At 37.9% G+C, this 27,960-nt stretch overlaps 3 protein-coding genes across 3 annotated transcripts; 1 reads left to right on the plus strand and 2 right to left on the minus strand.

Annotated features, from left to right (window-relative positions):
• Positions 1-3,445: 3,445 nt before the first annotated feature.
• Positions 3,446-10,552, minus strand: LOC110047495 (V-type proton ATPase subunit F-like). The gene is made up of 5 exons (XM_020753255.2): positions 10,428-10,552; positions 10,260-10,341; positions 5,730-5,812; positions 4,921-5,043; positions 3,446-4,451 (listed from the first exon to the last, which is right to left on the minus strand). Exons 1-5 carry the CDS (start codon positions 10,488-10,490, stop codon positions 4,422-4,424), a joined length of 381 nt encoding a protein of 126 aa, XP_020608914.1. The 5' UTR covers positions 10,491-10,552; the 3' UTR covers positions 3,446-4,421.
• Positions 10,553-16,154: 5,602 nt separating this feature from the next.
• LOC110047475 (sodium-dependent phosphate transport protein 2B-like) lies at positions 16,155-19,848 on the plus strand. The gene is made up of 4 exons (XM_020753232.2): positions 16,155-16,305; positions 16,420-16,549; positions 16,655-16,927; positions 17,635-19,848. Exons 1-4 carry the CDS (start codon positions 16,231-16,233, stop codon positions 18,972-18,974), a joined length of 1,818 nt encoding a protein of 605 aa, XP_020608891.2. The 5' UTR covers positions 16,155-16,230; the 3' UTR covers positions 18,975-19,848.
• A 3,207-nt stretch (positions 19,849-23,055) lies between these two features.
• On the minus strand, positions 23,056-27,242 carry LOC110047486 (nucleotidyltransferase MB21D2-like). Its single transcript, XM_020753243.2, has 2 exons — positions 25,806-27,242; positions 23,056-25,309 (listed from the first exon to the last, which is right to left on the minus strand). Exons 1-2 carry the CDS (start codon positions 27,181-27,183, stop codon positions 25,203-25,205), a joined length of 1,485 nt encoding a protein of 494 aa, XP_020608902.1. The 5' UTR covers positions 27,184-27,242; the 3' UTR covers positions 23,056-25,202.
• Positions 27,243-27,960: the final 718 nt, after the last annotated feature.

Raw genomic sequence — 27,960 nt, forward strand, 5'->3', positions numbered from 1 at the left:
ACGGATCCAACTCTCCTTTTGCTCGACCAATCGTCGAAACTGTTTCTCCAAATCCAATATCCGGCTCGAAGGACCATGAAAATGAACGATTTATTCCATAAACGCAACAAAATTTATAACAATATTCATCTGCTCTTCGACCCGAACGTCCAGCTCACGGTTTTTTTTTTACAACATGTCATCACTCGGACCTAGTCTCCACTCGGTAAATAGGCAACCCGCCTTACACAAAATGAACACAAAATTTCAGTTCGGAACACTCATAGTTATGGGTTTATTTATATAATTATTTATCTTAAAAGGTTATCAGGGATTCACTTGACCATAGAATTAAAGGATGATGTATATGTTAGTTAAAGTGCATAAGATGTTTAGTGATGAACAGGGTGAAGAGAATGGGTAACCCAGTAGTTTCATCATTGCATAAGAAATAGTCTGTGTGATAACAGCCAGGGTCTCTGTGTAATAAAGAGTAACTTACAGTAAGAGGGATCTTTCTAAAGGTTCACCTATCTTGTTTGATTTACGTGTTAAAATATACAGTCGAACCCCACTATTTCGAACTCTGGGGAAACAAAAAATAGTTTGAAATAGCCAATAGTGAATGACTGAAGAGCAGTTCCAAGGGAAATTGTTTTGAGCTCAAAATAACGGGGAATTCGAAATAATCGAGTTCAAATAAGTGCAGTCTAACTGCACTTCACAATGGTCTCATAGTCTGAACTGATTTTCTGAGACAAACAATGCAGATGTACATTTTGTAAAAGAAGCTCGGCGTCGACTGGATCGGACCGGACCGGACCGGATCACGGATCGGATCACGGACCGGATCACGGATCGGATCACGGATCGGATCACGGATCGGATCACGGATCGGATCGCGGATCGGATCGCGGATCGGATCACGGATCGGATCACAGAAAAAAAAAAAACGTTTTAAAGAAAAAAAAAATCGAATCCTTTATAAGATAATAATAAATAAAAAATAAAAGTGGAAAACTAAAATATGTTGAATAAAAATAAGAATCCCGAATTTGACGCAATGACATGTTAATTAAAGAGAATGACAAGAGGTCATTTAAAAAGCCACATAAGCGCCTGATTTACGACGAATTTAAATTGTAATGAACAGGCAGATGTAGTGATATTTGATCGTTAGCTGGCTTGAAACTTACGTGAACCTCCCATTCTCGTTTTTGAAATTGTTGTTAGTATCAGTAGCTAATTCTCGGCTACTTTTTCGTGTCAAATGTGAACGTTACAGTTAGCGTTACAGTTAATGAGAAAGCTTACGTACGAAAGCTTAAGGACATGACTTGCTTTAAAGGAGCTACGTCACGATTTGCGCATCTTGAAAAAACTAGCCTAGTTTTTCAAGTTCGTCATTTGTAGTCCTCGTTAATCTTTGCCATCCTTAACGATCCTCATTCCGTTTTGATTTGTTCTTGCCTCTTAAGTGCTTTCTATCCTAGAACACGATCATTTTAAGGTTTTATTCCATATAAAGGCAACTCTTTACGACCCTAAAAATGACTTCAAAAATCGTGACGTAACTCCTAAAATGTTGTCTATTCTCGGGTTGCGTTATCGTTCACACTATCGATGTTATTCCTATATTTTTTTGTAAAACAGCTATATTTCCTTGAAATACAAATGGTCTGTTTCCTTTTATTCCAGTACGAAATATCGTATTCCAAACTCACATCTTGTAAAAGTATAGACTTGTCTCAGAAACGGAAATTGTTTGAAATCATCAGGTGTTTAATATTATTAGTGTTTTTAGTTTTTGTGTTTCGATTCATACGTTCGTCCTATTATTACCATGTTGACGCGTTTTATGACAGTTTACCTTTGATGCAAGCGAATATACGAAATATCATTTATCTGAACTGCGGAGAAAGATATGAAGACATGATTGATCATCACAATCAAAACCCAACAGCCTGAAAAAAATTCATCTGTGACCAGCTCCCAGTTGGCTTGATATTATAAAAGAATAAAGGAATATCACACCTGAATTAAATAAAACGTTCTGCTCACAGTAGTCACTCTAGTGTAATTTGCTCAACAAAATTTTGAATTTTGAATCTTGAATTTTGAGGTTTTTTTTCCTTGATCCGATCCGTGATCCGATCCGTGATCCGATCCGTGATCCGATCCGTGATCCGATCCGTGATCCGGTCCGTGATCCGATCCGTGATCCGGTCCGATCCGATCCCGGTTTTGTCGACGCCGAAAGAAGCTCAAGTAAGTTCTGTTACAGCATCTTGTTTTTGTGTTAAATGCATTAAATGGAACCAGTTATTCCTGGAAAGCAACATTCTTTCTAAACAACCCCACCAAACAGACAAAATTTTATGGCATATCAATACCCATCCCACCCCTGAAAATGACCAAGCAATCAAATTTTAGTCTTACTAAAATTTCTTTGATTTTCTCAGATTAATAAATTTCATTGCAAATGACATATTCTTTTTGAACTCAATAAAACACTTATTTCATATTGTACATAACACTAACAATGGATCAGTTACAACTTTAAATCATTCAGACTCATAACCAGATCATCCTTGTACTGCTCGTACATTTAATACTTTTAATGCTGTCTTAGGCCAGGTTCATACGTCGCATTTCTGCCGCATCGAATTCAATTCAACGAATTCAATTCGACAGAAATTCAACATCTGAATTGGCTGCCGCATTTCTGCCGCACGTTCGACTGGTCTTGTCGCATTATCCAACAGAAATGCGACACTGATTCAGACGTCGAATTTCTGCCGTCTCGAATCTAATGCATACATTATGTTAATGTATTGAGCATGCATAAATGTTTTCCTGCCAAAGAAAAAGAAGAAACTTGGCCGTTCTCGACCCGATGCAACCTGAACATATTGCAACACATACTGCTCCGTTGTCAGCCTTCCCCTTCTTGTTCCATTGGCGGACAAGTTTTAGAAAAATTAAAGTCCTTCGTCGCTCAATATTTTCGTCTGCTATATTGAATACTCTACGTTTAAAACATTTTCCGCTTGCCAACATACCCGACAGTATAAATTCTGAATTAAGTACGACACAAGTGCAACATATGAATCCACAGTCGCATTTCTGCCGCACTTAATTGAATTGAATTTGACACGGCAGAAATGCGACGTATGAACTGGGCCTTATTGCAACTAATCTATTTCAGTTGATTTCCATTTCAATAGAAATTTATACAACAGGTGGAATTATCCTTGGATTTTGATTGGTTCATACAATACTTATGATCATTTGAAGGACATTTATAGATGATGTCATTATCACTTTTTGTATTTGCCAAGTGTCTGTTCAGTAATTGACCACATAAGATTCAAAACAGGGTAAGAACAAGTTCTTACCACATTTTGACATCACATGTAATCAGTTACTGAACAGACGGCCACAACATGGATTGACAACAGACAAATTTTTCCAAATAAAATAAGACCACGTTTTTATTTGCATTGTTATTAAATTAAAATTTTGGGACTGTTTATTATTCCCCAAATAATGACTAAAACTGCTGACTAAATGTATATGAGCAGTCCTGTAAATTCAGAACATGAATATTAATAATATTATTATGATTGGAACCCCACTAGCACAACTGCCAAGGGGTCACCGAATTATGGTTATATCAAGGAGGTGTTGGTGTTATATGCAAAGGGAGTTAAATGGAAAAAAAGTAGGTATATTACAAAGGTGGGACACTACTGTGCTCGCTTTGGAATGTAACTATAATAATTGCTGCATAATTTTCAGAAAAAAAGGTGCCACACAACTTTGCTTGTTTAGCTAGTCTATATCAATTGGCATTATTTCCAATTCAAGATTTAATTCTCTCCAACATGAACCATGTCTGGGTAAAGGAGCTCTAGCACACCGCAACAGCAAGGAGAACATCAATAAACAAAATACAACTATAAGCTTTTATAAGCTGTCCTCTGCAAAACAGTTCAAAATTGTGTAATTACCAAATTTGCATGACACGTCATTTCTCATTGGAATTGAATACAAGCTTAAAACATTTAGTCTGGGCTAGTTCTTCAAACAATAGACAAATTGAAAATGGGGGATAATTGCCAGACTCTCGAGGAAAATAAAATTACAACTTTTCAATGGATATAGCTGTCTTTGGAGTTCCTGTCCTAATTGCTGAAGGTCCCTCTTTATTCAAACTAGCCGATTTTGCTAAAGCTAAGGTTGACTAGCTAGATGTAATTTACAATATCTCATTTTTTGGAATTTTTCCCTTATTAAATAAGTCTGAATTGTTGTTTCAGTCTATCAAATTTGTAATTATACTACAGTTTAATTTAATTACATAATAATGCAGATCTGCAAAAAATGTTATAATGAACCTTGTAAATTTGTAATTTGGTTGCAGTTAGTAGCTGTGGACTCTACTTGAAGTCGTCTGCACTGAATAGTCCCTGAAAACAAATGTAACAGAAATGTTGAAAATTTTATTAAGTGAATTGAATTCCATTATTGTATAAACCTTAGTGACCAAACTATGTGGAAAATATTTAAAACCTTCGCTTTTTTCCACAAATTTGGATTGCAGCTTCCACATGAAAATTTTTGAACAAAATAAATTTCCCTAGATTTGTAATACAAAGCATTGCATTTGTGTTTACACCAGTCTTTGGGTAATGGTATTTTGTAATTCATTTGGTGACGTGGATATGCCTGTCATTTGATCAAAGATATGCCATAATCATTTTAATATGATTCAAGTTTCCAATAGTAATGGTTTTAGAGTAACAAGCTGCAACCCATGGCTGCTATAATGGTATCTGCGCAATAATCCACTGGGGCTCAGAAACAAGACAGTGTATGTTAACGTATTATCGTAGCACATTTAGGAAAGTTAAATACGAAAAATATATAATTAATTACCTTTGCTCTCCTTAAAATTGAGTCCTTGGATGGATCATAAGGATGTTCCTTGGATGGTATCTCAAGAATGGCTGGGATAGCCTTGTCATGATTATCAAGTATATGTCGGATCTCCTCCGCAATCTGAACAACAACAAAAAATCATGATAATTTCCTACAGAGCAATTGACATTACAGCTTAAATGTATTGTTTCCCATTAATCCTACTTTTTCTGTTATTTGCAGACAAAATATTTATGGTCCTTATAACTTCATTGCGAGAAATTTCCCATTAAATCGTGGACATTTTCTTTTCTTGATAACATTTTAGAATTATGACTTTCATTATTGTCATTGGCTCTGAGTTCTAAATTAATAGAAAATTTTTGTTAAGTTAACCAAAATTTAAGGTATGATAAAATTCTACACATGAACAAATTCCTAGGGAGTTTCTAAGTTTAGATTGTCATTTTACCAATATCACAAACAGGAACTAATGACAACATGGGGAAGAATCTCACTCTTGATATTCACTAGAAATATCAGTGAACTTCACTGATAATCCCATTGATTAGTATAATATCACGAATGCCATATGCTTTTTGGCTGGGCTACTCACTATCTATTCAGTTGTAGATAGTGAGTAACGAGCCCAATAGTGAGCCGTTGTTTTTAAATCAAAATGGTGGCCAATTGTTTGTGTTAACAAAGTGTCTGTGAAGAGGAATGACTATGACATACCAAAACAATTAGATCAAAAATGTCTCATAATATAACAATATCATTAAATAAGGAAATAATTATTGTTGAAAAAAATACCCTGCACCTACATTTTGATTTATCAATAGAATGGCAATATCACTTCTACTAGTAAAGTGCAAGAAAGCTTCTTCAAGTTCACTCACTGATGTTTCTGCAAAACAAAATATAATTCAATTCCATCTTACACAAGTAAAATAACAAAATGATAAAACCATTAACAATTACAAGAATGACACTTATGTCTTAGAATATACCAGACCAGCACCAATTTATTGAATGCAATCTATCCCATTCCAAACGTTAAAGATATTGATTTCCTTTATTACTATTACTTGTCTGTTCGCAAATTCAGTGGCATTTTATTATTAGATCTTGATAATTTCTAAATCCAAATATATTCTAAGATTCTCAACTTAAACCAATCCAAAGCTATTCTTTTTCTTTCTTTGAGGCATAGGAAACATTAACCACCATGCAAAATTTTGAATTGTCAATACTTTGAGATTTATAATAATTATGAAGTTTATGATGTTGAACAAGAACATGTTTTTAAACTGAGACAAAAATGGATACTTCTGTCATTTTTGAGTTAGTTTTTTGTCAAAAAAAAATACCTCTTAGTCAGCGCGTCGGGTGCGTTATGGACGGGTCAATGGATGAGTGAGTGAGTGAGTAAGAGATGTATGTATGTCACTCCAATCAGATTGGATCTACTATAAACAGCCAATCAAATTTCTTGTTGTAAAGGTAAATGGTGTGTGAGAAGATTTGATCCCGATGGAGTTCAGAACGGCCATATTTATTCTTCTATAAAAGAGGAGGAAGTATTCATATATTGGGTTTACTTCAACATTTTTTGTGGGTTAGGCTGAGAATTTTCGTTATGAACAAGATGAGCCTTGAGTTTTCAAACAGTTTGTGAGTTAGTAGTATGCAAATGGACTGATTTTCATTCATAGTTACAAAGGTAACTTGATACTTTTGTTTTTCACAAGGACTAAATTCAATTAGAGGTCACGAATCGTCACTTCTAGTTCTTAGGACATGTTTTAGAGGAGACGAGACTATTTAGATTTGAAAGAGTTCTAACGTTTACAACAGTAAGTGCAGGTAACAATTGTTTTGTTCTTGTTGCATGCAAATATAATGAGATAGTTTTATTTTTTAGTTACAAAGGGTAATTTGACACCCTTGTTTTTCACAAGGGAGTAAATTAAATTAGAGCTGATGAATCGTCACCACTCTTTCCCACGAGATGTTTGCTATCTTTAGTTACCAATGGTAACTTGACAGTTTTGTTTTTTATATGGGAGTAAATTCAATTAGAGCTGACAAGTTATCGGCTATTGTTTCAAGGTGACATTCATTTCAGTGCAATATTTTTAAATTAAAAAGTATGAAAACTGCTCAAATGTTCTTTGAAGACTGTGTGGCACCAAGTTAAAGTGCAACTTAATTAAATCACACTTTCAACGTGTCAGAGAGGTTTTTTTCCTCTTTTTTTCTATTTTCAGTGAAGTAGCATTGTGTTGTGTTGTGTTGTGTAAATAGGGTAAACTTACGACTTGTATAAAATGCGAAAAGGTCTCTTATTTAACTTGAGTATTTTTGAGCAAAAATTCCTCTTGGGGGTTAAAAGGGCTACGTGATCAGTGAGTGAGGGAGTTATGCATGTGCGTGTGTCACACCAATCACAGTGTGGGTTGTATCAAAGAACGAATCAAATTGCCTGTTAGAATATAAGATGGTATCTGCATTAATCTGGAGACATGTCAGATTACCGTAGTTTGTTCAGTCAAACATTTTATGGCTTACTATTCAGCTATCTTACCATGAGCAATGTAACATTGCCATGTAGGTCATAAATTCCCAGTTTCTTTCTTGCTGTACATCGCAACCAAAAAAACTTGTCAAATTAACCAAATCAATACTGTAAACAGCTCCCTCAATGCTCCTATCTCCGACACTTCACAAAAAAAAACACTCTTGCACAACTTGCTTTTTTTAATTCTTACAATTGATCTGAAGATAATTAAGAAGTGATATTCTAAAGAGCTTTGAAATGAAAGCTAATGATTTAGAGACTGTCTTGGGTGACTGAAATACATTTTCAATCGACTAAAACTAAAGAGAAAATGGAGAAATAAAAATCTATGCTTATTATGATCAGAAATCCAAACACCGTCACTTCCTTTGTTTAAACTTGATGAATTATTATGGAGATTGAGAAGGTAGAATTGGTAACCAGAGAGTTTCTTAATTTCTGTTCTTAATAATACTTATTAGGTTACTAAAAACTTTACAAAACTTCAGTTTTGATGAAACAACTTTTTCTGCCTGTTCTACCACTCATTAAATTCATAGTATTGTTTAAGCAACCAAACAGGTCTTGTGACGTTACAACAAGTTCTTTGATGATTTACAGCATTGATTTATATCCTAATTGGCCTAATTGGTCATTTTTCTAATAGTTTAAATTACTAATTACTAAGCATGGTAGGTGGGTTTGCATGATATACAATAAACTTCCCAAAGTAACAACCCTTGTTACTTTTGGCATTAACAGCCTTTGGGGCTCATTACTTTCGGGGGGTTGTCGCTTTTGAAGGGTCATTACTTTCAGACAGCAAAAAATGTTATATTAAGTTGTTATGACCGGGCTCTTCTTCCAGTTTATATCTATTTTGCTGCCACATAGGTAAATTCTTTACAATGTATGTCTAAACTGTGTTGTCAGTGATTGACAGGAAAGCTAGTCAGCAGATACCATAAAACGTTTGTACTTCATGATGCCCTGCTATGTTAGTCTGCTGTAACAATATCTCAGTGCGCTGGTTGAGTTTTCAATTTAAATTTGAAGAAATGTTCCTTTTAATACGTTCCTGTTGAAAATGATATTCATTTGGATCAAACTTTCCTATATTACATTCCTATTACTTGATGAAAATTCTTCAAGAAAGTTTTGTTTTAGCACGGCGCAACATTAACTGATGTATGCAAATGAATATATGAAAGATCATATTTGTGAACTGCACTGGTATCGCAAAGGTCATGAGTTCGAGTCCTGTTCAGGCCTGAATTTTTTTTTTCTAGGCTTTAATTTCACAACTGCTTAAGTTGTGTATGTAACTGCGATGATCAATCATTTCTTCATATCTTTCTCCACAGTTCACAGATATGATCTGTCATATATTCATTTGAATTCTTCATTGTCTAATGGTATATTAAAATCTCACAAAGTGACCGGGGGCCTGTTTCTAGAAAGCCCGGAAACTTTTCAGCCCCGTAAAGCCATTTTTAGTCCATCTGTATCTAAGAACAGACAAGTGTATGCTTGAAACTTCTTGTATAAAGGGAACTTATCTTCATATTAAGAATATGTGAGTAAAACAGCTCTCGAATCGTCTTCTCAAGGCTGTCTTACCCTTGAGAAGAGAAGAGGGAGCAAAGTTGGATGATTAGAATGAACAAGAAGATTGCGTGAAGGCGATACAAAATATAAATGAAAGAGTGAACTTATATTTGATTATTTTTCAATGTATAAGCAGCACATGGCATATCTAACAAAAGATCTTGAGTTGTAATGCATATCACATGGAGGTGGCAAGTGTCAGGTTATGAATCATGCAGCCCTTTTTGATAAAAAAAAAAAGCACCTAATTGGTTTCAAAGTAATTCTACTCTGCATCAATCATAGAAAAAAAACAGTAAAAACCTTACATCCAGGTTTTGTACCCTAAGTAGACAAGTACTGATGAAAATGTATAAACAAAAGCTACTTTGCAAACTGTAATACCTTGAGATAACATGCAATAACTTGTGACACCTTGTGACAAATTGTGAATTACACTTTGATATTTCGCCACCTTCGGATGTTTTCCCACATCTCGCGATGTCTTGTTAAATTACTTTGATACCTTGCTACACCTTCTGATGTTTTGCTATAACTTGCAGCACTTTGTTTACTTCGATACCATGTGATGCCTTGTGACACCTTCTGATATTTTGCTATATTTTGCAATACTTTCTAATGTGACATGATAACTTGTGATCAGTCCTTGATACTTAGTGCTACCCTGAGAGGTTCTCCCAAACCTTGTGATACTTTGTGAATCTAGACAATTTTTATGTGTCCATCGATAATAATTTCCATCCATCATAATTTTAAGACTATTGCTCTTGCAGCCATTAAATCTTTTGTATAATGTATATCCAGACGTCCTAACTTGTCTCGACGAAATTATACTTAATCTATTTTATCTTATCTTTTACTAACTTATAATTTTTATTGTATACATACATATTGTAATTATTTATTACGTGCTTTTATTATGTTATTTTAAACTCCTAGTATAGTTCCACTGTTTAAGGAGTATACTTATTAAAGATTATTAAAGATATTAAAGATCGATAGCAACGATTGAGCGATGTTTTTTGTCTCGATGTTGACCTCACCGAGTGATCTAGAATCACAAGTTGTAAAAACCATTGAAGCCCTAGTCCTCAAATCGACCGTCAACAGAAAATGGTTACTCCCTGAATTAGTTTAACGATCGGTCCTAAGGGAGGACATCCTTAAGTTATTCTATTTTTTTTACCTTTGGTTACAACTAGGAAATTCTTTTGTCTCTTGCCGTTGATTTCTCCTATTCCACCCAGTAAAAAGCCAGTGCAAGTGTCCTTAAAAAGAAAAAAAACAAAAGCAAACAAAATTATTCTTATATAACTGCCATTTTAGGATGAAAAATGGGCCATTAACTGCTTACTTCGTCTCCGATCACTGCGACAAGTCTACCCTTCGCACCCGCAGAAATACCTGAATGCGCCATCTTGGAATCTTACTAGGAGATACTTCATGTATGGTATGTGTTGGAGACTGCGCTGGATGTCGTGCGATGAACGCGCTGGATCATTTTACGGTAGTCCGCTGATTCGCTAGACAAAGTCCTCTTTACGTATGAAAGGAAACGAAAGGAGGAGAAAGCTGAAGAATACTTTCGTAGCCATTTCTTTAATTTTTATCTGGGCTATTTTCTATGATAAGGTTTCCCATATGCACGGGTAGAATACATTTCTGACTTTGCAATGAAGAAGGTCCTGAAGCCTCAAGGACCTAAAGTAATGGGGTGGGGGAGGAATATAAAATCCCATCTTCCAGCAGAAACTTTGCCTCTAGTACATTTATTTCAAGAAATCCCAGTGCATGGAAATTCAGGGCACAAGCGTTCCATAGACGCAGAAGATGTACTGCTTTCGTTAGCCTACGAAAGCATGCGGGTTTTTTGGCTCTTGTCTCAAGCGCCGAGAAAACCTGAAAAGAATGCTCTCGCAGGCTATGCGATCAGGCGTTCTTTTTTCGCCAAGCGAGGGATGGGGGAAAAAAACTTACACTATCAAGCATATGTCGTAAACGTTGGCAAAAAAAATATATCGATACTTCGCAATAATTTTCTAGAAGTGCTCAAAATTGAAAATTGCCCGAAAATTATGGTGGGGCTCACTCAATCTCGGATTTTTTTTCCTTACTATTACCTTGGAAATTTTGATTACCCCAGGAAATGCATTAAAATGAACTTCAACTTATTCGAAATAAGTGGTGTCCCACATCGATCCGATTAATTAAGAGAAGAGCGGTGAAACTCAGTGTTATTGAAAATACTAGATATGTTTCAGAAAAGAAATGTATCAGGTTCACTATTGATCAATAGTAAGCCATGAAGGAAAATTTGACTACTGTGTACAGCCGACTTTTCACCGTGGAAGGTCCTGAAGTAATGTGGAGCCCAGGGGGGTGGGGGGGACTGCAAAACTAGCCAAAAACAGAAGAAGCTAAAAACAACACTAGCCGTATGTTCAAGGCTAATAACATGATTCAGGCTTTATCGATGGCAGTTTGGCTCCAAAATTACTTCAACTAAGAATATTCACCGGAGTATTTTCAGCCCAAAATCGGCAGAGAAATCTATAAAAAGAGTGTAGCAAAGTAGCGGAACACGTTGATTCTATGGTGTGTTGAAATGTTAGACCAATAAATTCCGGCGATATTTCTACGACCTTTACGCTTACCGTGTACTTTGTCCTGAAACAGAATCTGCTCTGTTGATATCACCATATATGTAATTGATAAGTGTACTTGACATAACCTGCCCGTGGGGTCAATTAAGTGCTTTCGTCTCAAAATATAAATGGACCCACAACTGATCACACAGTAACAAAACCTGAGCGTCGGGTATTCCTACGACTTCTAAGGGCTTGGGGAGGCGGAGAATATTACTTTTTCCTTTCCTTCTTTTTTCCTCCCTCCCACCATGCATGTACCTTCCAAAAGCTTAGTGCTCGGGCTACAACTTCTCCGTAAAAATACGCCAGCGTTCTATAGCCTTGCGTTACTTTTTGATGCACAACTATCGATAAGAAATACAATCACTAGAATTTTTTTTTTTCGGCCCAACAAGCCATAGGAACAAACTTTTTCGTGAGAGCCTTTGAAAATGCAAGATCCTCTGGAAACATCCAAAAAATTGAAATCTTCTCAATGGTCATTTTTTTGTATTCCGATAACATAACTTCACACACGTTCAAACTCCTACATCGGAAATGTTTTTCGTCTCCCACAAGACAGTCGCGATTTCATTCTATCGTAGGTTTCGCTTGGTTTCGCTGACGTGAAACAATCTGATTTGTGTTGCGTAATATCGTACGATTCTGAAAAGGGCTTTGAAGCCCTAAAACAGGCGTAGTTTCTAAACAATCAGTTTTGGACCCGTTTGGCGACAAGAGTACAACACAAATTGCTTCGTGCAAATCAAACCTAGAATTGTTTGACAAGTTCTCACACTACTGGGCGAATTAGAATTGTGCGTCTTTCAGTTACCACCGTAGCACAGGCCGGACCGTAACGAGAAGCTTTATTGAAAGCTATTTACCCAGGCTATTTACACGCGATCTGTATGGCACAACAGAGGTCTCTATCACAATCCGGTAAGGCGAGCCATCACGAGAGGTTAAAGTCTGAAGTACCCTGTACTGAGTCTGAAGTCTGATAAGGATCTCCTTGGTCTTACTCTGAAATGTAATACTGGAATATTTCCAACCGGAAGATATTAAAAAAAATCTATACAAGTGCTGATCAACAATCGGAAACAAAGTCAACAACAGCTATGTGTTGAGCCGTTTTACGTCATCAGTAACGTAGATAAACAGCTGAAACGCTATTACGCTGCAGTCTTCTCACGTAGAAATTCCTGCAAAACTAACTTGTAAAATTAAATTTCTAAAACGAGTTCAGAAGCTTGCGTTTATAAAAATTTAATTAGAATTATGAAAGTTGACGGACATGCTATCATGATAACATCATGTATAAATCTCAATGCAGTGTTTAGCACTAGTTATTCGCCTTTCGTGATGTGCCCATTATGACTCAATCTTTATCGGCCTGTTCAGGAACTTCTTGTGGATGTAATAAATAAACACGGGAGCCAGGAATTGTGTGTCGGGAATTCGATAATCGGCACGTTAGTATATTTGTAACATATCGCGGCGTGATTATGGTCGAACGACACGATACCGGCCTCTACTGACAAGTTCATGTACGAGTAAATAAACCAAGAGATAATGTATGACATTTAAATGACAAAGCAAAAGAGCATTAAACTTTTCAGAGTCGGATGATCATTGTAAAATCATGCCCGTTGATTCACATGCTTTGAAAATCTCGGTCTACCCACTAAACTGGAATCGGATGCATGGTTCTAAAATCTGAAGGATTGATTCGTAAAAGTCGTGTATTTGCAAATTGCAGCCCTGCTGGAGTCCTGCTGGATCGATCTGTTTTCCTTATCTCTTGCCCTGCCTCTTGCAAGTGTAAAATCTCATCTCTTAACGCACAATACATGAGTTAGGATTAAGACAAAAGTTTAAGAGTCTTTTTCAGAGTCTTCTATTGCTACATTTCGAGACATTTAGTCGCTGTATTCAGAATTTTTCCCAGTCGTGTTAAGTTGATTCAAAGTTCGGAGGAAAGAAAATTCTCGGGCTCCATTCAGGCGTCGAATACCTTGCAAGGTAATGAACACTTTCAGTAGTGGTTTTACCGGAAACCCTGTGAGGACTGAAATAAAATGTCATCGAAAATATTTATATATCGGTGATAAACCGGCATAACCGCCTGCAATATAAGTATAGTATAGTATTGCCATTTCTTTCAGTCTCAATGCATTGTTTTCAATACCTCATGATTTATGGTTCTGAATAGTGAATTCAAGTGCATTACTAATGGTACTACTACCAAGCTAGACCCCACTAAAATTTTGCTGACGTGATTCGTTTCAGTCAAACTTGCTCCAAATTCCTACTAAAGAAATATTAGCCAAAATTCTTCCAGAAAACCATGGAGCACTGCGTGACAACTGATAAATAATTACATGGCGGATCAAACTGAATAATGTTAACAAGTCTGCTCTACAAGCGTGTCTAATATCGAGTCAGTTCGCTTTCTCTGCAGATTTATTTAAAAATATTACGTATCTAGTAGCTTCTCTGGGGTAGTTTTATTGGAGCAGCACTCCAGTACCGTAACGGCGTGGGGTAAAGCGACTGATTTCTTTGATTTTTCTTTTTTTCATTTCATTGTCTTCATGTCTTGTTGTATTAATCATTTATGCAATTTTTACGCTTTTACAGACGGATTGATTTGCACTATTAGCTACTGTTTCAGCCGTCTCACTCGCTTTACATGGGATTCTCAAGAGAGTGAAACTCGTTCCTCTCCAACCTAGCTGACCATGTTTTGTCTGAGAATTTTATCGCAACTGTTCCGCAGTCAGTCTTGATCAATAATCAATACCAGTGAAATATAACAATCCACATCCAGTCTTCACCGGCTTCATCGCAAGACTATATCCTACGAATACGTACGGGATATTTCCGGTGCGATCCATCCGGTGTGTAATCATTGCATGCATTCTACAAATGTTCAAGCGGCCATTACATTGCTTAAACTCATAAAAGCGACCTTAGGACGTGTGGAACATGTTCAAGTGCCTTATCAGTATCACTTTCAGATAGCCTTAACGCAGAGTCAAAGTTTATTTTATTTAAACTTGACGGTTTGTTCCTTGTTGGATCGTGTTGGATTGTTGTAGTTACACAATATTGATCCTGGCAAATACAAGTGAGGTTATTGCCAACGCGATAAGTGTTTGCCTTCGGATTTTATTCTTTACATTATCCAAAGAAAACTTTATCTCTCGGCACGGCAATAAATCGTTGGCATAAATCTCAGGGAGGAAGAGCATGAAATAACGGACAAAAACACGTCCTATTCCATTGTATTGTTTGAAAGAAGTATTTTAAATACTTCTTCCAAAAAACGAGAGTGCAATGATACAAAATTGAAGTTGTTTGATTGCATTCCATGAATTAAGCCATGCGTGACACACGCAATCGACGCACGTTTCATCAAGAACGAAAAAGGGAACGTGACCACAAAATCTCGAAAGGAGCAAAAATCCTGAACGTTTTCGCTAGTTATGACCCTATTACTTTTCAACACTTCAACAGAGATAACCTATAGCCAGTGATCGTGTTCTTCTGGGCAGCCGATCGGTACGTGATCTGTCGTAATGAAATCTTTATCAGGAGGTTTCCTGTTTTCCTCGTATAAAAACGTGCGAAGAACACACGGTCGAGCGTTAATAGTGAAACGTCACCTATTTTTCATGTGACAGCAGACATGACTGGCGTAAATTTCATAGCGTGCGTCCCTTTCTCCCTCCCCGCTTCCCTCCCCGTTTCACGCCTGCTACTCTGCCCAAGTTAAAATTTCAACACTATCCGGTCATTTTTACCATTCATATGTCCCACTTCAGGACAAAAGATGACCAAAAGAGTCGCTGCATTAGAGAATCTACTAATTCAGATGTCCCTAATATAGCGGGAAAATTACTTCAGATGCACGCTTCAAGCTATGGTTTGTTAGTTTGAAGCTACGAAAACATCAATAACATTAACAGAAGTGGCCAGATGTCTACTATCGATAGCTGATGGGTTGATCCAAGATGCACTATACAGTTCATCTTCCCTGTAGTTTAGCCAGATAGAATGAGTAAAGAGGATGAGAAACGACCAAACAACATTTTCCGACAACTTGCTACAGACCTGTTATGAATTGCCATCTTGAATATCGCATCTATCTTAATCTAAGAATTCCTCGTTACGATTCATATTGCGAGTAACGTTTTGTCCTTTTCTCGGTTTATTGTCAGTAAATGGCGCCTGGGATGAAACAGACTCCAAAGTGAAAGAGGTGAAAGGACGGGAAAACGTAAAGTTATTTGTTCTGAACGAACAGGCTACACGTGTACGAACTGAGTGGAGTACAGCTTCCGGCCAATCCAAAGTCCAGTTTTGGCACGTGGGACTATCATGTCAATGGCTCGGATCATTCACAGTGACCAATCAAAGGCGAGATTATGACGTATCTCGAAGGTGATTGGTTTACAGGTGTCAGGTGGGCTGAAGCTTCAATAAAAATCCTAACACTTTAGAAATTCGTTCAGTTCACCTAAGATGGCGGACCTGTTAACGAGTTCTTCCAAATTGGTTGGTGTGGAAATGGAAAATCGCGGGCAAGAGAATTTGCCGGTAGGTCTCAAGTTTCACATGCACGCTTTTTCTGGCTTTTAAGTGTGATTAGTTTCAAAATTTTTTCGCTGTCTTGAAATCCTGATAAAATCTCATTGATCATTTCATTCTCAGAGCCACAACAAGGCATTTTTGCCGGCGGAGGAAGAGGCGGGAACTCAACCGCCACACGAGGACGAAATCAGTGAAGAATTTGATCCATGGGCTTTGCCAGAACTTCAGGATCTTGGACCAAAGTGGTCTGGTACGATTGCGTATTACTGTTTGTTGTCATTTTGTGATTTTTTTTTTTAATTTCGGCAAATTTCCCGCGTCTTACAGTGTACTTTTTTTTTTGGCGGGCCCACAGAACTTGACGGTCGTGGAAAAGTGAAACGAGTCGCTCTTTCCGTTGGCAAAGTACTCCTTCTTCTCGCTCTTCTCTACCTGTTCATCTGCTCGCTGGACTTTCTCAGTAGTGCCTTCCGATTGCTGGGTGGAAAAGCGGCTGGCGAAGCATTTGCTTCAAACAAGATCTTGTCCAACCCCGTTGCCGGCTTGATGATCGGCATCTTGGCAACCGTTCTTGTCCAGAGTTCTTCCACTACTACTTCCATCGTCGTTTCAATGGTCGCTGCTGGGAGTAAGTTTTATTAGTTATCTTTCTGAACAATTTATGATTTGACAATCGAGTCCATCTACTGGATCCTATTTGCTTATTTACAAATTCTGTTCTGTAAACCTGAATTGGCAAATAAAGTTGTATGTATGTAAATAAGTCGAGTTTTAACCTCTCTAAGGGTTTGATCTTAAGTTCACTTGTAACGCTATTTTCCCTTCGTAAAGAATGTTATTCAAACCTGGACATATTTAACGTGATGTGTAACCAAAGCAAAACAAAAAGAAAAATGTTTTAACCTTTAGGGAAGTGCTGTGCTTAATTAAGCTAAATATATGAAATAATAGTGGACTGATACTATTATAGGCCTGCACTTTTCCTAATAGCGTCATTTACGTAACATGTGACCTGAGCCATAAACATTCAAGTGGCAGCCTATATTTAAATCTTTGAATTGTATTTCGTCCACATGTTTGGAATAGTTTGCCACCTAACATGACTCTACAAAATTGATCTGGAAAAGAGTGGTTCTGATGAGCACAATTTTTTTTTATTAAAATTTACATTTAGACATTTGTGCTTTGTATGTTTGGTTTCGTGTAAATTCTGAGGGTAAATTTAGTATTGGTGGAGGCAAGACAACATATCTCCAGCAGAGCCTTCTATTCAAAGTGCCTTGTAGTGCACATTATCAAAGTAAAGAGAGTTTAATGTATTATGTATCTTTGCAGTTTTGCAGGTGGAACCTGCTATTCCAATAGTAATGGGTGCCAACATTGGAACGTCAGTCACCAACACCATAGTCTCCCTGGCACAAGCTGCTGAACGAAATGAGTTCCGTCGTGCCTTTGCTGGAGCAACTGTTCATGACATATTTAACTGGCTGTCTGTGATCATATTTCTGCCTTTAGAAGTCATCACGCACTACTTATTGCATCTAACTGGGGAGATCATTAAGAGACTTCCACTCACCCAAAAGAAAGGAACCAACCAAAAGCTACTGAAAGTGATCACCGAGCCCTTTACCAAGCTTATCATTCAGTTAGACAAAAAGATTATTGAGAAGATTGCACTTGGAGATGAGTCAGCTGAGTCAATGTCACTCATCAAACACTGCAAAGAGGAGAGAACTGAAACAGTTAATAAAACTGTGTTTAACGCTACCATTAACATGACCAGCTACATGCTTGTGAATGAGACGATTGAAGAAGAAGTCAAATGCAATTTTCTCTTCAGTCGCACCTCACTTAACGACACAGAGATTGGCATCATATTGCTGGTACTCTCCATCGGCCTGCTGTGCGTCTGCCTTGTCAGCATTGTAAAGACCCTGCATTCCATGCTGCGTGGTCAAATGGCCAAAATCATCAAGAAGACTGTCAATGCTGATTTTCCTGGACCATTCCGACATCTGACTGGTTACTTGGCTATCCTAGTTGGTGCTGGATTAACAATGTTGGTCCAGTCCAGTTCTATCTTCACATCAGCACTTACACCTCTTATTGGAGTTGGAGTGGTGTCTCTTGAAAGAGCCTTCCCATTGACCCTGGGTGCTAACATTGGAACGACTGCTACAGGTGTTCTGGCTGCCCTGGCCAGTTCATCAAATTTGGACAAAGCTCTTCAGATAGCCTTCTGCCATCTGTTCTTCAACATATCCGGTATCCTTGTGTGGTATCCTATTCCTTATCTACGAAAAGTACCCATCAGTTTTGCAAAGACCCTCGGCAACAAAACTGCTGACTACCGATGGTTTGCCATAGCTTACCTGGTGTTTGGGTTCTTCCTGCTTCCGGCAGCTGTGTTTGGCTTGTCCTTGGCTGGTTGGCAGATTCTCCTTGGTGTTGCAGCTCCCCTCCTGCTTCTCTTCTTGTTTATTGTTATCGTTAATATCCTTCAGAGGAAAGCCCCTGGTCATTTACCAGAAGTGTTGCACGACTGGGAGTGGCTGCCCAAGTGGACACGATCTTTAGAGCCCCATGATCGTGTATTTACCAAAGTCACTGAGTTGAGCAAGCTTTGTCGCTCAGATAGGGCCAAGAGGACCTCCAACTTGGAGTCCCGTGTATAATAGACCTCCTTATCTCTATTTACTTATTTAGGAGCTCTGTGAGTTAACAATGTGCAGTGTGTTATTAGAGTTCTCGTAAGTTCTCAGTACCAGTTACACCCCTTCCCTCTAAATGATAATCACTCCCTTTTTGTGAACCTTTATCAAGTTGCTACAAAGTACTACTGAGAGCTCTGTGATGTGCATTGGCCATGCAATTCTCCCAAGTAATACCAGGAAGGAGAGTAGGCAGTGTGCACAAAGATGTCATTTTTTGACAACCACTGTAGTATGATTATACTATATTTGTAATGCTACATGTACGATCTTTTGAGAGTGAAATTTTTTAATGATAAAAGGCAAATCATCGAAGAAAAAAAAGTGACATTTTAGTGCAAGCTGCCTATTTTTATTTTAACAATCTATAGACCATTTGACATACTAGGTTGTTTTTCAAATCATTGCTCCCTTTCACCGCAAGAATTGTGTTTCATGTGTATATGATCTTAATGGTTTTAAAGTTTTGTACTGCTACAGGTAATGGTTTAGTTGCATCTTAGTTCTTTAACAGCACACTGTAAACCCTATTTTCACCTGAGGGAAACAACAGCTACTGAGATAGTAACAAAATGACCTGGATTAACAGCAATGTTTTGACTTCAGTGCACTTACTTTGGTCCTTTGCAGTTTCCAATTTGTTGATATCTTTTGGTGCAAATGGGGTTAACAGGATAATGACACCCTATGAATTGTTATGTATATTGTGTCTAAAGTTTAATAAAACATGCATCTTGCTTTCTTTGTAAGGTAAGTTTGATATTTATAGATATTAATTTAAAGTTACATTGTATTAATGTTTGTTATGGCAATAAACAAGTAATTGGGTCGACTTAAATTGAGTCCATTTTTTTGGTTTGCTCTATGATTCATCTGATCATTGTTTGTTTCATTTTCCAGGTTCTTCAACTTTCCAGAAAGCTAACTGGCTGAAAATCAAACAAATTTGTTTATTAAAACAACACAGCAAGTGTAAAAAGAAACATTTTTCTGAAAGAAAAAAAACAGTGCCTCACCAACTGAGGTGTAATAAGAAATGACTAAGGAAGTTTGCTAAGGAGACAACATTTGGATTTTTAAACATTCTCAAAGCAAAGAGACTTGAATACTACTTCAAAATTTATCATGTGAACTTAAGGTATGATGATCTTATCATTTGATTTTTTCACTTTGTTCATCAGTCCTTTTAATAAAACTGATTTCACTGAGTGCTTTGTCAAAATATTTTTGTCTTGCTGAAATGCATTGCTTACCAGATCAAAACAATGAACTGCTTTGAATTTGACAATCATGGTGCAGAGCTTTCAAATCTACAGGCTTTCTATCATAAAGTGTTTTCTCTTGAGTGTTGACGGAAGTTCATATTTGTCTTGGTTTTGATTGTATTGAAGAACTTGCGCCACTTTGACATTCATTCGGAAGTAAAAACAATAGTAACTTTACACATTTTCCAGTGCCTCCATCAGTGACATTTGCTTTAAGGTTCAAGTGGCTCACTGGATTGTCTAAACCCTTTCTGATTGGCCAGGGTGATTGTATTAGTTGGGTATTTGACACAGTTGAAAATTGCTTTACTAGCCTTTTGTTCTGTTAAGGTGGATTACATCAGTTGGTTACTTAACCATGTCTACTTCCTCTGAGATATCTCTAAAAGTGACTACACCGGTTACCTTTGATGGGTTTTAACTTGACAATGTTAAACATTAAATTCTTGTATCAAATTTTGTCTAGGCGTGACAAGTGTGTCATCCTTTTAACTAACATCCTTCAAAGGTTCGGTTGTGTGATCTTTGCATCTGATTTGAAAACGGGATGAAAAGGTTTTGAGATTTGTCTTGAAATATGCACCAAAATTTCAATACTAGTATCCGATAAAATTTTGTTGCACCAGCCACTTTGAATTACTATTTTGAATTCTTTCTCCAAAACGTTCGTGTCCCATGGCATGGTCAGACAACCAAGTGATAAGACATGCCTGTATCACTTCCATCTGAAACATTGTGTCTGAAAATCATGTTCTTGCCATTTGCGCATGCATTCTGCACCTGAAATAGTCCTTGTCAAGTTCATGGGCACTTAAGCTGTTCTATGTTTTGAGCTGGTACAGTATCTGTTCCCTGCCAAATGTTCCTAGATATTAAGTACACATATTAGAATGAGTGAGTGACAGTTTGTAGAATGGAAACACCAGAGCTAGTACTACAGGGTAGCTACAGGTCAGGAAATGGTCAAGTTAGAAAAAGGTTGAGGAGTTTGGCAAAAATGGCATTTTGAAGAAAAGTAGGGAAAATAGGAATTATTGTAACACTGATTTATTGCCATGTAAGGGTGAAAGGAACACTTCAGGTCACTGTAAGCTAATCATCGTGTTGGTTTCAAGCTATCCTCTGAGAGAATAGGGCCATATTTGTGATCCTAGTGGTCAAATAAATAGGCAGGAAAAATGGTTAAAGGGTAGCTTTGAGCCCACTATTATCGGAGGGTTTCTTTAATTTTGGTTGCGGAATTTTTTTAAGACAAGTTCAGAACTTTTCAGTGAAAGTTTGTTTTCTGTGGCTTTCCCTTTCCCCCTATACAAAACCTGCACACAGGAGTGGAAGACATTCTGGTAACCCCTTCTGATTTATTTCTTGTGTTAATGAAAGTTCCAGGAACTGAGCTCTGGGTCTCTGGTTGTTGTCAACACTAAGCCATTTCAGAGGGACTGTTTGATCATAGTCATTAGGGAGAAATGGTTGTGAAGCCTGACAAAGGTCTTTTTATATACTTCCGTACAAACTTTTGCCCTTGACCGTGAACCAAAGACAATAGTTATTTCCATTTGACAGAGGGATTAACCAATAGAAAATATTCCCAAATATAACAATTGTCACCTTTGTTTCCTCCTTGCATAACCATCTCTCTTTGGTAACTATAGGTTGATTAAACAGTAAGAGATAAGGAAATAGCTTCTTCCATTTGATTGATTACTTTAAACATTAAAACAAACTGCCAGAACTCAATTTTTCAATATATCTCACTGGGCTTTCTGTCAGTTTAATTCCAACCCGTTGGAGGGGGGATAGAGTATCAGTAAGAGTCCTACTCCATCATTCTTGGCCGATTTTTCTATATAGCTCTTTGAAAAGTGAAAAAGTTTGGACAAAGAGAAAACCCAGTCGCGCTCACTTTATTTAGGAGGAGCGTTGCGTGACGATCAAAGTAACGGCAAGACTATAGACAAGTGGGTTACTTTCACGGTCTCACGATGCACCTCCTTTCGCGGAGCACATTGCCGTACTGTAAGTTAAGGACCGAGTTTTTTTCCTCTTCGATTTTTCCGAATTTTTTTCCCTTCAAATCGATGATGAGTACCTTGAAGTAACTTGCATTAGCTTGCAGTATCGCGGCAGTGTGAACCGAAAAGGCGACGTTTATAGTAAGATATTTATTATATCTCTGCTGTTTGTCTGCGAAACGGCTCCAAACTGACGCACGTCGGAAACAAAACGAGTCAATGTGAAATTGACTGTGTCAGGATATTTTGGCAACAAAAGCACCTTTGAATTTTAGCGTTCACCTCGTACGCAGACGTAGCTCGTTCCGCGCAAATTTCCCGAGCGACGAGGACAGATTGCGTGACGAGCTTAAAGAGTACGTATGGGTTATTGACCAAGTTTGTTCAGTCAAGATGCCTGGATATTGGCCTCGTTCTTTTTTTGCGTGTTTATTGACCGAGACGGAGTCTTGTAAGGCTTGTAAGCAGTATAACAAAGAATTAATTAATCCCAATTTATGGCATACAAACCTCAGATTACTTTGAGTCACTTCAGGTTATTGGGTCTGAATAGAGTAAAGCCAGATCTTTTACATGAAACCCATACTCACTTTGTAAAGCTAAGTTTTAGAGGGACACCCCTTTCTCTTTGTATTTCCTGGAATGTTCGTTTGTTTCATTAGTTTAATCCAACAGCAGCTGGGTTAAAAGAACGTGGCGAGTAAAATAGACTAAGATTGGTTTGATGGTGGTATAAACCGTGCCAAAAGAAGAGCACTTCACCGTAGGTGGGTTTCAATGTTATTTTTCTCTGTACTTTTATTTTTTCGTAGTATGCGTGGTAATAATTAAGACTATCTGTTATCAAAAATTCCATTTTCTTGGTAAACGACTTCGAGTTCATTTTTAGTGGTTATCCGATCCTTTATGAATTTTATGTATCTTGATTTTTGCCTGTAATTTACACAAATAAAATAATTTATTTGTAAAGTAATTTATAGAAAAAAATATATAACGTAAAGAGAATGGCTTGACTAGTCCCTTGAGGTTACTCTTTCTCCTCGTTACGCTAGAACGTAATTTGTCGTTCACACTCATTAACCTTTGATTTCCTCTCAGTTTCCTGTGAATTATGGCATAAAAATATATAGATATCAATATATTCGTTAATCTAGTCACTAGTCACTGTTGTACTGGTAATGTAGAGCAAAACGTTATATAGCCACGGTGGCCCATTCAGCATCATGGCTGGTATCCAGAGGGGCCCTGGCCTTATCTTATGTACAGCGCTATAATAATGCTGTAATGCTTAGTACTTAAAAAAAAAATAAAAAAGTAATAATAACGATAATAAGTACGATTGGAATGGAATAGGCTGTCTTGCTAAATGTAGAACCAGGTGGCGTTAACTTGTTCAGCTGAGGTTTCTCTTGGTTATAGTTATCTCCATCAGAAACGCGTGCAACTTACGGGAAAGAAAGTAAACCAAGTTTAAGCGTAAAAAATTACTACCTATGGCTAAGTTTTGTACCCTTCGGTAGTAATGCCAAAACCTCGTTTTATTCTTTGTTTTGTTTTGTTTACGTATAGCGCTATAATCATTTGTCGCTCGTACTTTTAATTTAAGGCACTAAAAACTTAATTCGGCGCTGAAGGGGTTCTCAGGATACGGGCTATATAGGTAAAAAAAATTAACGGGATTCAGCATGGTGGAAAAGAAATGGTGGGGTATGGGGTATTGAGAACAGATATCCCAGGATATCCAGTTGGAAAATTCAAAAATATTTGCAATTGGACTGAGTTAACGGGATACGGAGTATCTCAGCCAAAAATGAACAGAAAAAGGGATACTCAGACCCCCCTTACCTCCGTCGTATAAGTTTAGCCACAGTAACTCACTTACGTTCGTGACTTCTCTTTCTCAGTTCTCTTTCCTTCTCGGTACTCACTCGTTACAACTAAATTGGACTGAGTTAACGGGATACGGAGTATCTCAGCCAAAAATGAACAGAAAAAGGGATACTCAGACCCCCCTTACCTCCGTCGTATAAGTTTAGCCACAGTAACTCACTTACGTTCGTGACTTCTCTTTCTCAGTTCTCTTTCCTTCTCGGTACTCACTCGTTACAACTAAATTAAGTTTAAGACTAAAAAAAAAAGAAAGAGTCAAACCCTCTGAGCCAGGTTCGTAAAAAGTTATATGAAAATCCCCTGAAATCTTTAATGCCGGAGTGACACTTATCGCTACGTCATCACAAACCGCCTCTCCTACCCGCTACCGTCCCGCTTACACTTGTCCTTCTCTTAATGTCTTAACTCATTAACACCACAGGTGTTCTGCTGTATTGAGCGCAGTAGTGACTAAGAACAGCTATTAAATTAGCAGAAAACAAAATGAATTACATGTCTTAACACTTTTTATTATTAGTAGTATTATAAGTCCTTAAAGTCTTGCCGCTTTTAACTTATGGTGCCGAGTTCAATCCGTGAGCCTAGGGCATTCATAAGTCTGCTGGATTACTTGATGGATTATTATTATTATTATTATTTAAGGGGTTAAGAGCACAAAAGTTACAAAACTCAAACCGCGTGACCTTATGAGCGATATTACCGCCATAGTGACTTATCTATGCTTGTCTAATATGTAATTAGATTATTTGATATACAGCTATTTTGACAAGGGTTGTCCCCCAAAAGCGTAAAAGCGTGCGCGACGATGTCGATTGGTATTATGGGTTGAAAACGTTTGGCGTTGATTGATTGAGGTTCACGGTGTTTACCAACAAGGAAAGAGAAGATTTGTTTGTGTTGTTTCCCTCTATGTCGTTGAAACACTTAAGGCCTCAATCAAGGACAGTGAATCCCCATGTCTTAACACTTTGGTACACGCAGAATCGAAACAAATGCATCTGGTTCGAACTGTGGCCGTATTACTATCAATGGAACGCACCTTCTATAAAAAGGAAGAACACGCACCGAGCATCTTCAGGAATTGCAATATACAGTGTGCGCTGGCGGCCGCTTCTTTGTGTTTTCGACGTGTCTGTGAAGAGCATTTAGATGAAAGTTGTGAACAACTAGTAGATTTATACTAAAACAATTAGATAATTCGCTCTCGATTTTTATGCGTCATAGCTGACGAGAGCGCACGCGATAGAAATCTCGAGCTCATAATCTAATTGTTTAATAGAAACACGGTTTTTAAGCAATCAGCGCGCGTATTTTCTTGGGACTGTTTTCTAATTATCATTAGTCACTGACAAGTGCTTTAACAAAGGGCGACCATGATTAGGGTTGACTTGCTATGGATGTGCCTACAGCTTCTAAATAAAGATATCAGAAATAAATCGTCAGTTACCCAGCTTTACGTACGAGGGTAAACAAAAACATGTAAAGCAGTTTTTTAAAAAAAGTCTGATGATAGACGTTTGTCACTGACTTAGATTACTGGTTATCTCGAAGATACGTATTGTCAACTCTCGAGGGATCAAACTTTTCAGTCATTGTGTAACTGTAACACATTTGGGCAAACACTTCACCTTGTGATTTTTTCGCAGCTCCAGGGAACCACGTTTTCATGGCCTCCAACTGAGCTTTCTCAGAATCTTCAATAAACGAATCACTGTACGTCAGTTGTATTCCCAAGTCATCCCCAGGCGTTTTTACGTATTGCAGTGGCGTGGTGCGGATGAGGGACACCTTTCTCGTCAAGGTCAACAAGAAGCCATTGTCGTGATGTGAGAGAAGGTTGATTGACGGCACGAAAAACTGTTCTAACCGCTGAGTAGCCAGGCAATGAAGAAGGTCGTCAAGGAGACCCAAAAAGCAGATTGCTGAGTTGGCACTTTCCCAGAAATCTTCAGGATGTTTCTCGCACGCCCAAAGCATGATGGTCTTGAGATGATAAGAACTGAGAATCTTGGGAATTGAGAGGTGCTCTTTGAATATCTCCTTCAATATGCGATAGCATTCAATGCGGCAACTGGCATCAGGAATCAGAAGATGATCATAAGTGATTTTCCTCCCACCAGGAAAAACATATTCACCTCGCGGTTTCGGAAAACAGGAATATATACTTTTCTCAGCTTTTGAGAAAGAGATTCTCCATTCTAGTTCAGGATCGCCGTACTTCGAGGCCTTCGGAACCAAGTATACGCCACTGTTGACAACTTCCGCTACGACTGTTTGTTCTGGCCACTCCCGGGGTCGCGTGATCCACTCTTTAGCAGAGATGGGCCATTCGTTCCAGTCCAACGCCAAAACAAAATCAAAACTGAAAGTGACTTGGGTTTCGCTGATGTCTCTAAGATCCATGACCAGGGTGACCGCTGGCCCGTTGACTTCAAATCGATAAACACATTTTTTTCCAAAGGAGCTATTTCTAAAAACTTCTTCAATTCTTGCGTGGAGCACTTCGACTGTTTTTGTTGACGACAGGAAGACTTCATATTTGCGCTCAATTACGCAATCTTGCCATGTTGCTTGAAGAACGGCGTCATTCAGACGAATCCATGAATGACCCCGCGTTATCTCATCCCTCTCTGTACTTCCGCCTTCAACGACGGAAATGCGCCTAATATTTTCGTTGGAATCAACCTTCAGTGCTTTTATTAAGAAAAGAAAGTCGTATTCCTGTTCAACTGTCTCATCGTGAGAGTGTTTCCTATACAAAGACACTCCTTCTGTAAAACTTCCAGACTGAATAACCTCTAAGTCGAAACGTAAATCCAACTCTTTCACTTTGGCTGGAAGTTCATTCTGTAAGAAGTTGTCTAAATCATACCTAGCATTAATATCGCCAAAACCAAGCACTGATTGGCCTCCAGGAACTTGAAAGGTTAAGTTGGATCGGTAACGCGACCAAAGCTTTCGCCTCAGATCACCCAGCTTCACGCCGGATCGAAAATCGATGGACATCACGAACCGCTGTTAATGTTGTAGCTTCCCTCTCGTAAGACGAGAACAACTCTCGTCACCAGTACCCTGTAGGATTAGGACTGGGGACGAAGTCAACTTTTTTATGTGTTGTTAAAAAAACACTGTGGAAAATTATGACAAACACGCACGCATAAATTTACACTGCAGCGAAAATTGAAAAATTAATGATAAATTTGCCAGCTTTCAGCTAATCACAATGAAGTAATTTTCTCAGTCGTATAGTTTGATCATAAAACTTTTTCTTTATCATTTAAATTTTGAAGCCACCGAGGGGTTTTTAAAAATAACAACGCCCTATGAGAAAAAGTGACGGATTCTGGAAGTTGTAGTCAAATGACGTTATCATGCAAATCGCCTATCAGTACTAACAGGAGCTCATTACCCGGCCGGAGCCGCCATCTCCTATAATGCCCTGTGAGTGAACCCTTCCACATATCTTTCTATTTGTAGAAACAGGTCTTGTGGGAGTTTTCACACGAACCCTTTTCAATATCCAACGATACCCCAATTAAAAACATTCTTTGTTACAGCAAAGACTGAGATCCCACTTTTGCCCTCTATAATTTTGCATTTTCTGTCTGCAGGAACAAGATATGTCGTGGGAAACCAAGAGACCCTTGCGCTAATCACAGTTCTAATATATAGATTTAGCCAGGCCTAAAAGCGGAGGTCCTCAGAATTTTAATTGGATGTTGTTAATAGTTAAAATCATTATACATTGTAGTCACCATCTGTCTTCTCATTGGCTAAAAAAAA

Source organism: Orbicella faveolata, unplaced genomic scaffold (assembly GCF_042242905.1).
Source record: "Orbicella faveolata isolate gen_17 unplaced genomic scaffold, um_ofav_v1 contig_13, whole genome shotgun sequence".
Lineage (NCBI taxonomy): Eukaryota > Metazoa > Cnidaria > Anthozoa > Scleractinia > Merulinidae > Orbicella > Orbicella faveolata.